At 35.2% G+C, this 13,189-nt stretch overlaps 1 protein-coding gene across 5 annotated transcripts in view; it reads right to left on the reverse strand.

Moving 5' to 3' along the window:
• Positions 1 to 7,363: 7,363 nt before the first annotated feature.
• The window catches only part of LOC140158590 (uncharacterized), a 58,066-nt gene continuing 52,240 nt past the window's right edge, over positions 7,364 to 13,189 (reverse strand). For 3 of the 5 annotated variants that reach the window (XM_072181740.1, XM_072181737.1, XM_072181738.1), the window contains one exon: positions 7,364 to 11,239. In XM_072181740.1, coding sequence (XP_072037841.1) covers positions 10,316 to 11,152 — 837 coding nt within the window. In that variant the 5' untranslated portion in view covers positions 11,153 to 11,239 and the 3' untranslated portion in view covers positions 7,364 to 10,315. Of the gene's footprint in view, positions 11,240 to 12,582; positions 13,136 to 13,189 lie in introns of those variants that run through there. The other 2 variants (XM_072181741.1, XM_072181739.1) reach the window with 2 other exon arrangements.

Below are 13,189 nucleotides of genomic sequence, written 5' to 3' on the forward strand. Positions count from 1 at the left end.
GTGTACGTAGTTTATCAATCACTACATCAGGAGTAGATGACTGGGTGATATGTACGTAGTTTATCAATCACTTGGGGTAGATGACTGGGTGATGTGTACGTAGTTTATCAATCACTGCATCAGGGGTAGATGACTGGGTGATGTGTACGTAGTTTATCAATCATTGCATCAGAGGTAGATGACTGGGTGGTGTGTACGTAGTTTATCAATCACTGCATCAGGGGTAGATGACAAGGTGATATGTACGTCGTTTATCAATCACTACATCAGGGGTAGATGACTGAATGATGTGTACGTAGCTAGATGCACTACATGGAACTCTTCGTTTACTTAGGTGGCTGTTCACGGAAATACCGGTAGGATTCCATTGACAATTATACCTATTTTGCTGCGTTGCTTGGGTAACAAGTCATTCTAGGTAGTACAGACTGTTCTTTTTGGTAATTGTCAACCTTTCACCTTTTGCACAACTATACGTAGGTAATAGATAAAAATATATCTGATTTGAAATATGATCACATGAATAATGCCCAATAGAGTTAGATAAAATTTAACTAGTATTGAATGTTGACCATTGTTTAAAATTTGACCTTGTAAATACCAAATTTACCTTGCTCTGCAGCCGAAGCTTTCTATTATCTTCAAATGATAAGTACATACACTGGACTCGACTGGTGTGATCAGCGTTGATTTACTGCCTCGAGACGTAACAAAAAGGATCGTCACTCTTTTTAAAAGCTCGGTCACCCACCTTTGCACAGTATTTTTGTGGGGCTTGTAAACACATCAGACACACCAAATTGCATCATACATGGAATGTCCTTCTAAATATCAGATAATAACATTACTGAGCCCTTAAACTAAATTCGAAATCCACACGACACGAGAGAAAATGTCTGCGAAAACACTAGCCTACATTGAAACACGTATAAGTTTATTATTGCACAATCAGTCAGTTTTCAGTTCAAGTGTATCACAATCATTACACTAATACTTAAATTTACTCTGAACATACCTTTGTAATTATTGGTTTACGTAAGGTGGTACTACACCCCTTGATAAATTTGTGACTATTTTTGCATTTTTCTTACAAAATAATATGTAAGTTATGTATATTATAGGTTACTACACTGGAATTTCAGTGACTCAAGACAAGCGGTACGTTATTTATGATAAGAAAAGTGGTACCACTAGAATGTACCTCATTTCTTAACATAATATAATGAACCACTTGTCTTGAATCACAGAAAATTTCATTGAAGTAATTGCATTTCTTGCCCCTATAATATACATAACTTTTGTTACCAGTGTGTAATTGATTTGTGAGAAAAATGCAGCTTAGTCACAAAATTTATCAGGGGGTGTAAGTATAATTCACATTTTGTGTATCATTTGATTTTCATCTAGTATATAGATAACTTTATAGTAAAATAGGACAAAGTTCTTAATGTTAATATTTTTTTGGAATTTGGAATCAATTTATTACTGACAAATTAATGTGTTATTTAGCTGTAAAAATGATTCTATTATCAATAATTAAGAACACCGTGCATTAAAATTATTTCTGCAGTAGTTGACACAGTAATCAGTCCGGGTTAAATTATCACATCCCACCATTATTACCAAATCTATTATAATTTTTGAGGTTTCCCCTCTTGTCAATTTATTTGAGGTATGGGAAAGCTTTTTCTTTTATTTTCACAATGCGTATGGAATTCGCCACAAATCTATCGTGAGGGTTTAATATTTTGGCGTGAGGTTAATTGGTTATTCATCATTATTTGCCAATTAAATTTATATTATATTTTACTTCTTTTGTTGTATAATGGTATATGATTAAAGTTTATACAGCTTTTTGGCAAGACAACTTAATGGATACAGCTCCAGATGCAATAATTTGCCCGGACTGGTATTTATATTATAGTCTTAACTGAATCACAATATTGGAAAGATATGTGAAATACAAACTTAGTTTACAGTTCCAAAAGATGGTCAGGTAATACAGTATAGTTGTATCAGGTAATATGTAAATATTGTTTTATACAAAATGTCATATTTATTCTGAACATGGTTTACATACTTGGTTATTACAATGTCTTTATCATTAGTTAGTTTTAGACTCTGAGCACCAAATTAACGAACATTTTAGACAAAAGTTAAAAACCAGTTCCCTGCTACCTGTTATATTTCTATAATGTGGTAATCCATAATAGTAACATAGATTTAGTATCCCCAATTCGACTTTAGTCTCAAGCTTTGCAACATTTTCTCAAAGTTCAAAATCTCACGCTTTTGAGTTTTAGCTATCAACCTCCAATAGAAATTGTTTTTTTAAATTTACAAAAATGGAAATCATGGTTGGGAAGCAACATTTTGATCAAATTTCTACGCGAATCTCGAGCTCTAGAAATACTCAATAGATGTATGAGAATACCCTCACCATATTTCGGATACAATTCATGCCCTATTGAGTACAAGCTAATTGCTCGGTGTTCCTGTGAGGATAATGTGAGTGGTTAATATTATTAATAAACACCGCACAAAAACAAAGTCCGCGTTTTTTGAGTGGTCATAATTATTAACCTGAATCATTATAATTGAAGACCTAATTAAAAAGACTAGTTTTCGTCTGATGTCCGTGCAAATAGGCGAAGCGTGATTGGTTGCTGACCCGCGCAGCACGGCCTGTTTCGTCTATTTGACGGGACGTTACACGCAAACTAGTCTTTTTCATATCTAGTCTTATTATAAGAGCATTGAATTTGATATAAATGTGCGCAGAAATTTATTACCTGCAGTTTGATACCCAATTCTAACGCGACTTGAAAAGTCGGAGACTCAATTCTGGCGAGTGAAACAAATCAGGTTAAGCAAATCGCGCCATCAACAGCAAAGTCGCTCAAATCTGTTCGATTTGGAATTCCATTTACACACAGCCTCAGTGGCAGTTGAGATTGGATTTAAGCACTTCCTTTCTCTTGACCCAATGGCTGACAGTAAAATTGTTAACTTGATTGTTGGGAGTGGCCTTCTTTTCCTTGTTCTTTGTCATCAAATCTGTTTCTCACTTCTCTTTCTATACAAGCCAGTATGCGTATATAGGCTTTTTAGCCTGGCTTGAGCATTTTTGTTTGAGCTTGGTCCCATCAGGACCCAAGCGTGTCTCCATACGGAGCGAATGTTTAAACAAACAAACAAACACACAAGCAAACAAGCGAGGTATCAAGATAACAAACATGGCTCGTTCATTTATAAAATAAATTACAATGTTATTAATCAATCACGATAACATAACCATGACCCCTCCATAAAGTGTGTACTTAGTTTTTGTGCGGTGTTTGGGACGATTCTTTTGTTGGTACTGCATGCATATTCTCTAGAGATTAGCTGCATTACTTGCTGTATTTAAGTCCATTAGCCTAATGCGGGTGACCTAAAGCGACCTATCTTGAATCACATCACGTTTCCTGTGACTCGGGGGCTGTACTCGCTTGTCCAATTTTCTTGAGCGAAGGCCAGTTGCAGTAATTTCCTTTGACCTGTTCATCAAACCCTTAAAGGTCCAAATAAGGAAATAGACAAACACTCCGGGTTAAAAAGGGTTCGGACTTACAAACTACTGTGTGAGGTTCGGGTGTCGTACAGATCCTTTCATGTTATCTGAGGAGTACAAGTGACATCCCATACAGGACTCCAGAGTAGGACTACTTCTATTGTTTTGAATCTGCATTGATTTTGGTCCCTTTAACTTACATATATATGCAACAGAACTAAGGAAAGTATACATAACCCGTTGCTTAAAATTGTAATTACGAGTGGATATTCATACGTACGGTAGCAGTGGTAATCTAAAGATTATTTTGACTCCACATTACACAAATGTATCGCTCACCCTAAGCGTTTTTGCTAGCTCGGCGCTAGCTGATATCTCGACGCTAGTAGATATAGCTCGACGCAATCAGACAGCTCGACGTTAGCAGATAGCCCGACGCTAGCAGATAGTTCGACGCTAGCAGATAGCTCGATGTTAGCAGATAGTGGCTGTGATGATTATTTTGTCTACAATCGGGTTTAGTCATTTTGTAAATCCTAAGTCATCATTCATTCATTTATATTCACTTACATAAAAATCATTACAAAGAACAACAAAGACATCACAAAGGACTATCCTGATTGTAGACAAGATATCATCCCGGCACCACCATCTCTAAAAGATGCTAGTCCAGTTGCGTAACGGGCAAAATTTACAAATGACCAAACTGCAAAATGTATTGTCCCGCTAATATGATCTGCTATCAAAATAACTGCACATGGACAAATGCGTACGGAGCATGCGAAAAATTGCAGTTTTAACGCTAAAATGAGCCAAAAGAGGTTAAGTTTGGCCTCTTTTCAATACAGATAAATTTTTTCCCTGTATTTTGTGCCAGGGAAGGGCAACTTGTCCTCTCCCCTGATTGGTACGAAAGTTGAGCGAAGATTGTGTAATGTTTAAGTTAAAATCTCTTCTAATCATGTTAATAATTCTTTATTATTCCGTACACCAATTATTATGATATGAATTAACACATCGTTTTATACAAGTAATAAATAAATTATACATAATATTCTTAAACACTTGAGAACGTTCCTGCAATCTTATTGGTTCTTACCCGTGTGATATGACACGATGTCACACGGGTCGGCGCGTGTGCATCAACGCGATACGCGTGCCCGCTATTTGAACCAATCGGATGCGCATAGCAACAACGGGACTGATTGATTTTAAGCCCCAGGTAGTTCCTTGTAAAATGTAGGATTTAATTTGATTAAAATTACTTATGATATTTCTATTTGAATTGAAGTGTTTAAGAATGAGAATAAAGGTATTGTTTTTAGCCGCTGCCGTGCATCTATCGTCTCATATAACACGGGCGACATCATTATTTTTGGCGTAAAACAACTCGTTTTTTTACTTAAAATAATGATGTCGCCCGTGTTATATGAGACGATAGATGCACTCCAGGAGCTAAAACCAATACCTTTATTCTCTAAATATGAACCGAACCGAACAAAATGTCCCCAACGGGATGCACATGCCACATGTATCCAGTACATGCATGTGCAATTTTCTTTACTGTGAAAAATAATTGCCTGGTTATAATAATGATCCAAATAATGTTGGTCGTTGACTGCCTTTTTGATAGAAGGTCAAAGGTCTTACTTTCTTTCCATATATGGCGTTGTTCTGGGACTGTGCATTTTGCGTTTGGCTATTTTATTATTAAAATGGTTAATTTTCGCATGGTCTGACGAGTAGGACCTTTTTTCTAAGTTACCAGACTATACTCATTTCACACTATGATCACTATCTCACATGGCGCAAGAAAGACGAATTGCGAAAGTCCAGTGACCGCGCCACCCGAAAAAAGCGACGTTTTCCGGGAGGGTGGTTAGTTGATTCTTGTGGTTAATATTTCTTGAGCGATCAGAGTTAGAGTATAACTAAAAAAACAGGTCCTACTCGTCGGACTATTTTCGCACGATTCGCGCGCATTTTCCCAGTAAAATCATATTAGTAGAGCAGTTAGCTGGACGATTTTGCAATCTTGTTCCCAGACAATTATGCCTGTACGCCACTGGGTATTAGGCAGACAATCGTTTTTTGTTTTTATAATATCGGGATTGATCTGGAAGAGCGACAATTTATAATGCAATACATGATTATATAAAATTATTATTTCTGAATGTTTGGTCTTAAATACAATTCAAAGTGCAGCAAATTTTAAGGCCAATTGTGTAACAAACATACGATGTTATAATCTGCATAAATATGGAATGTTGAAGCAATGTCAACATTTTGTATACTGAATAATTAATTAGGCAACCATCTTATTGCAATTTCACTGTGATACGTTTAGAAAGCGATGCTAGTCTCGGTCCTGGTTTGACTATGAGCAACAACCGACTGTTAACGAGACTAAGAAGCCATTTGCCATACATTTAATTACACATGTGACTTCATTTTTGCGCACTGAGTTTACATTTTCGTATACGTCAATAACTTTTTGGCTTAAGTTTAAATTATAATTATTTTTTTCACAAGGAAACACATTTTAGATTGACCAAAGGATAAAGGTTAAAGCTAAATATTCAAATGATAGAAATAGCGATTGATATTGACTACTGAAGGAGGTACATACTAATTAAACATGTTTATAGCCAGGCTCGTAGTAACCCAGTATTCATTCTGTAATACGGTGTCAGGTGTTGCAGTGTTTTAATCCTCGTTTTACCAAACAGATTTGTCCATTCCATTACTGTGTGACAATTTCCGTAATTTGAGACTTTGTAACAATTTCCGTAATTTGTGACTTTGTGTGAAAATGTCCGTAATTTGTGACTTTGCGGCACTTTCCATGATTTGTAACAAATTCTGTTACTCATTTTGTCGACATTAAACAAATCCTTCCCATTATAAACTCATCCGAGTTAACATTCAGCCAATTGGCCCTAATAAAGCCACAGTGCAGTGGCCAGACATCCGGTTAAGATACAGTCAGTCATATTGATCATCTTTAGAAACGATCTAAGTAATCCCGTGGTGAAATTCGTGTTTGTTTTTCCTGATGCGGCCAAGAGTTGAGTCAACCCAGGTGAACTAGCTGTAAGGAAAGAAACTGCAAACGAAAACACGTGATAGTCACAAACCTTTCAATTTTCTCAATTAGTATTAAGAAATCCTAAACATGATTATTGAATTGAAAGCGAAACCGCCCATACTGCAAGAAGAGCTCTGGAGAGTCCACACTACTTGTTAAACTCGGCCTCAAAAATCATGTGCCTCATTTATTAATGTCCCTTCTCCAACAAGTGCCTCATTTTGCCATGCTGGGTCAAGACAATTTGAGCTGATGTTTTTCCACGAAACTGTACAGGTATCTGTTAATTATAGTAACGTGTCTGTCTGATAAAACTTTCTTCACCCGTATGGGCCTTGATACTAGCGACGTCGTGAGGCATACTTTGGTAAAAGGCAGATGTTGCAAGTACTTGCCAATTTATATTAGGAAAACGTGCTTTACAAATTGTTACTTGTGATTAACATGACCAAACATTTACCATTGCCTTGAATAAAAACTTTGAAAAAAGTATGCGTCAGAACCTACACCTGTCTACCTTACGAGTTCACCAATACATTACAAAATGAAAATGTAAAAAATATTATATTTTACAATTTCAAATTTGCATACAGAATTTAAAAACACAATTCGTCTACACCCCTTGATAAATTTGTGACTATTTTTGCATTTTTCTCAAAAAATAATAACACACTGGTGACAAACAAACGTTATGTATACGGAATCCAGCTACTACACTCAAGACAAGCGGTGCGTTATTTATGTTAAGATAAGAGGTACGGTTATTATGTACCTTATTTCTTAACATATATAATGAACCACTTGTCTTGAATCACTGAAATTTCAGTGAAGTAATTGGATTTTTTGCCCTATAATATCCATAACTTTTGGTACCAGTGTGTAGTTATTTTTTGAGAAAAATACAAAATTAATCACAAAATTGATCAGGGGGTGTAGTACCACCTTAAACACAATTAATGATAACATAAAATTGATCAAAGTTCGAGAATTAGCCGAGAAAACAAATCTACAACATAGTTGCAAAACATTGCTGATTGTTAATAATATGCGCAATCAATAATTTTTGACATACATGTTTCAAATACATTTGCAAAATGATTGTTGATAATGAGTAAATATTAAATATAGATGCATGCAAAATTAGTTGATGATAATTACAGTCAAACATTTGAAAGTGTAAGCTAACTCTGTCAAATTCAATACTTCTAATCAATTGCACCTTTCTTGGCTAACCAAAATATATCTGACAATGTACAGAATAATAATAAAACAAAATTATCAATGTGAATAATAATAATAAAACTATAACGTATTTATACAGAACAAAATGTCAACCTTATAGAGATTGTATGCAAATGTATACTCTAATCAAGTTTTGCTCTGTATAAACACACAATATGATAAATACCGTATCTTTCATATAATGTATACATCAGAAAATAATCTTTGGAAATATACATGAATTTTGACAATATTGTAACATCAAAGATATTACTTGTCATATATATATTTTGTTTTACGTAATTCAAAATATTGTATCTAAAATGATATCAAAATGAAAGAATTGCACGATAGCTATCACACTCACTATTCATAATAATATGAGGATACAAAGTATTTTAGTAAAGAGTTACACACGAGCTACCAATCCTATAATGTATGATCCATATTAATTTGGTACTTTCAGCACACAACTTTGTATTTACCTGATGTTTCGTTTGCAACTCACAGCTCTTCATCGGTACACAACGATGTTACTGAGAAAGAGTTCTCTTGTGGCCTTCTCAGGGAGGGTTTAGGTCACAGTCAAAACATTAAGGTAAATACCACTCTCTGTGATGTTAGCTTGTGTCAATTTCAACGTGTTATTCTTAAAAATCACATTATCATAATAGTGCATTCGTTCGAGGTTTTGACTTGGACAATGGTGACGAAGCAATGTTATTGTCATTAGAAACGCAAGGTCTCAAAAATCCACTATAATCCACTGTGGGAAAATTCTGTTTAAGTATACGCAGGGGGCAAGGTTTATATAGGGGTGGGTTAATAGCTAAATTACAAACAATCTAAGAATGATCTTATTCTTTTCAACATGGCGACAAAGTCTTCATCTTATTTTAACTGACCGAAAATGTATTGCTTGCAATGTTATTTGTAATTAAAGTAGAGAGCCCCAATACACGGAGGAGGATTGGTAATCTTGTTAAAAAGCATTTTCCAATTTCGGTATGACAAGAAATATAAGATGACTTTGAAGTTTGAACCATTATGAGCGAATAGGATTTAAACTATGTGAACAAACGATACCTTGATTTCATATATTCACACAATGACCCCTGTACCTTGCCCCTTTTAGGCATATACAGGAAGTTACCAAAGGCGGATTTTAGTGGATTTTGGATACGAGGCATTGCGCTTCTAATGAATAAAAATTGTTTCAATACAGTTTTGTCTAACGTGCGTAATGCGGCCCATACACTATCAATTTGATTGATCAATATTGGGGACCCTAGATGCAGGATTGGATACAAAATAATATTTCTCTTCAATATTATTGGAGAGATCTAATCTAGTTTGATTCTATTGACGGTTGGACAATAAAATCACTATTATGATCGTGTGTAGATTTTGTATCCACTCATGTATAGGGTCTTTGATATTGATCAATCACAATGATCGTGTATAGGCTGCATAAGTAGGTATATTCACCAGGACAATGCATACCCCTTTCGTTGTCTTTGCTCGTGACTATTTAAGAAATATGTAAAGTTGAATATGCAAATTAAACTTGTAGTCACGCTACGTTAGGTAGGATATTCTATGAAGCTTTACAGATATCCTTTGTTATTCACAATTGTAGTAAGGGACCGACCAATAATTACACAAGGAAAATGGAGACATTTGGAGGAGGGCATGGCATTTTGGGGTATCATGAAAGAAACACCAATATTTGATGGGCATGAAGATCAACAGAGTTTGGTTTTTAAATTTAAATAGGAGGAACATAAAATTGGGATTTTATAAGTGTGAAAAAAGGAAGAACACAACTTTGTCACGATCGAGATGAGATAAGGACATTAATTGTTTAACAAAGTTCTTTGTATCTGATCCAGAATTTTCACTTACTTGTGTACGTTTCAACAACACCTGTTGTCTTTATCAACACTTGATGGGTAGTGACTGCTACTGACAACCGACGCTACTGACAACCGATGCTAGACGTAGTTCCAGCGTTGATCTTGGAGTTGCCAGTTGGTTGAAACGTACACAAGTAAGTGAAAATTCTGGATCAGATACAAAGAACTTTATTAACCAGTTTACTATACCGATCCTGATGAATCTGTTCAATCAAGGACATTAATAATAGTTTATGTGTATTTTCTCCATTCCATCCTTGCGTAAATATTCATTTGGTCCCAAACTGTATAATCATTCCATTTATCAGTCACATAAGCAATTTGTATGTATGTATGACTGTTAGCACGCACATATTCAGACAGGTTGAAGTCCAACAAAAGGAGCAATATATTGATATTTGAAAATACATATTCCATGACGTAACACATGATACACTTTTTCTCACCAAATATTATCGCACACCGTACACAAGGCTAATTACGGCATTCAATTTGCAAACTTGTTTTATTACAAAAATTAGCACCGTTATGTTAATACTAGAATGGTGCTTCAACGGTATCTTTGTCATTTCTTCTAGGTGGCCTTGATTTTGCAGAGAAACTTCTACTCCGGAAAACTGTCTTTTGTAGAGATAAAAGTGAACTATATCCAGTTTGCAGTCTCTGACTCTGACAGTCTAATTTTCGTTTTAAGTCCGAAATCAATTTCTTAAGTCTCTCTTTTCTGTGTATCAATAATTGCTGACGAAGTTTAATTTTCTCCCGTATGCGAAGTTCTTCTTCTTCTTGTGCCATTCGAATTTTCTCATCCGACACATGTTTTACTTCTCGAAGGTTTTTCACCTTCTCTTCTAAACTTCTCCGAATTTGTCTCAAACTTCGCTCAGGAGATTGATCGGGTTCGTTAGTCTTTCCACTCTCATCCTCAGTTTCTTCATCAGTAACATGTTCTGATTCAGATATGTCGTCTAGTGCATTAATTTGGGCTTTAATGGCGGATATTTCCTTATCTAATTCATCTGTGGATACAACTGGAGATGATTTATCACCAGTCACATTTTCTTGAGAAGAAGACGTGGTAGAATCAAGGCTTTCGCCATCTTGGTTTTCACGACTATTTTCCGGGGAACTGTTCCTTCTTTCCGTGCAAACACTCTCTGTACCATCACTTTCATCATTATCACGACCGTCTGGGGTTTTCACAGGAGACAACGACTCACTATTGGGGCAATAATATTCATTAGCATTAACCTCCCGCAAATGCAACTCTTTCTTGTGTTCAAGCAATACATCTTCATCTGCGCATGCGTCAGCTGGCATGACGTAGTCGAGGTCTCCGGCTACTTTGTTATCCATGAAATCCGTTAGTTTCATTTTCTTGAGTTGTTCTATTGTATTCTTTTCATTTCCGAATTCAGATGGGTGTTTTTCAAGGAGAAGTGGAATGCCAGATAAGTTCTTCTGTAAAAAAGGAAATACATAAAAAGAACGAGTAATTAGTACAATTAAGTTTGTGTTATAAAAATTATTTAAACACATTACAAAGGAACCTACAACCTTATTTTAGGAGACCACAAACTCACGATATGTGCGTGATATTTTCAAGAAGCCCGATAAATATGTTCTGCGCATTCTGATACTTAATTTCTGTCAATAATCCCCAAATTGTTGTAATTGTGATTTGTGACCTTGATGGCAAGCATAACATGCTCATGCATAAATTATTCAAGCAAAGACACTAAAATCTCCCTTTTTAAAGTAAAAATTCAACAAAAGATAAACGATATTTTAAGTTACGCATTCCATCTTCCAAACTTTCTTTCACTGTCACAAGAAAGTACAATAATTATTGACCTTTCCTTGTCAAAATACATTAGCCATTATTGTCTTCTTCTTGAAAGGAATTTCTTATAGCACCAAGCAAATTGACCAATCCTTGTACATCTTCATCCCAAGGAATTGTGCATCTATGGCCGCGGCCGCGGTACGTGCTATGTCATAACACTTCAGACTTGGAATTTGACACATTTTAAATAGTCTTTTAATATAGCAAAGACGTTTAAACATGTTAAAGCAGAGAATACAAATAGCATTTTAAACAATAATTAGAATATTGTACAAAATATACAAAATAGATCCAGGTCACATGTGTTCATCTAAAAGAAACACATTTTTCCATCTTCTAGCCTTCCGCTGTCAAACACAAGTGCGGTCTTTCCTTGTTAAAATACATTAGCCATTATGTTCTTGAAGAAACTAGAAAATTAACTTATCCTTAAACTTTTACTGTATAGCCTCGAATGGGAAATGTGTTTATTGTGCTTCGGTGGTCATGATACGTGCTATGTCAAAACATTTCTTTTGTATTATACATTTCAATGAGCGAATAAAATAAAATGTCATACTGTTGTTATTTAATTATAATGTAATGCCCGGATGTAATGCTAACTTTCTCTTTTTTGTTAGTGTTTATTCGTTTCATTTTGAAAAAAATCTTAGAAATTCAAATTTGGCATAATGTAAGCATGATGTATGCAGCTGTGTGACATGAACAATACATTCCTGTAATTTATCTTACTCTTCAAAAATCGAAGATTTTTATAATCAAATCGTGGCGACAAGTTTAATTAAAATGTAATGCCCGGATGTAATGCTTACTTTCTCTTTTTGTTTGTGTTTATTCGTTTCATTTTGAAAAAAAAGTTAGTTATTACGTTAAACTTGAAAATTCAAATTTGGCATAATGTAAACATGATGTAAGCAGCTTTGTGACATGAACAAGACATTCCTGTAATTTTTCTTACTCTTCAAAAATCGAAGATTTTTATCATCAAATCGTGGTGCTACTACAGGCGACAAAATGCCCGGCTAAATGCTAACACGTAGCCACAAAGTAATGATGAACGGGCAATATATGACGCCAGTTTTGCCTCACCAATCATCTAATATCACTAGAAACAAATCGTTTCCTATATGATAGATAATATGCCCCGTCTGACTGTAAGTAAATAGCCTTTCCAACTACGTGTTTGTTAACGACGCAAATTGTATTTTATTCCACTCGGCGAGCCTTGTTATACGTTGGATCAGACTCATATCGCCTCCAAACCTGACGACTCCATGTTGGATACGCAGGGTAACATCCTTTTCGATAACGGTTATATAAATTCCTATTACTTGTAGTCAAAGGTCTATCAAACGGAAAACTCGCTCGCTTGTAAAGTGTCAACATGACATATAATTTCAAATCGTCAAAATGTTAAACGTTATTATCCTGCTGCAGTATTCCTAATTCACAGTGAAGATCTACTGATGTTTTGAACCGCAAATCACTTAACTCTAATGCTCAGACACTTATTTAGCTCTTCAGTAAACTAAAATACACATATTTAGATCACGATGTCTTTATAT

This window comes from Amphiura filiformis, chromosome 8 (assembly GCF_039555335.1).
Source record: "Amphiura filiformis chromosome 8, Afil_fr2py, whole genome shotgun sequence".
Lineage (NCBI taxonomy): Eukaryota > Metazoa > Echinodermata > Ophiuroidea > Amphilepidida > Amphiuridae > Amphiura > Amphiura filiformis.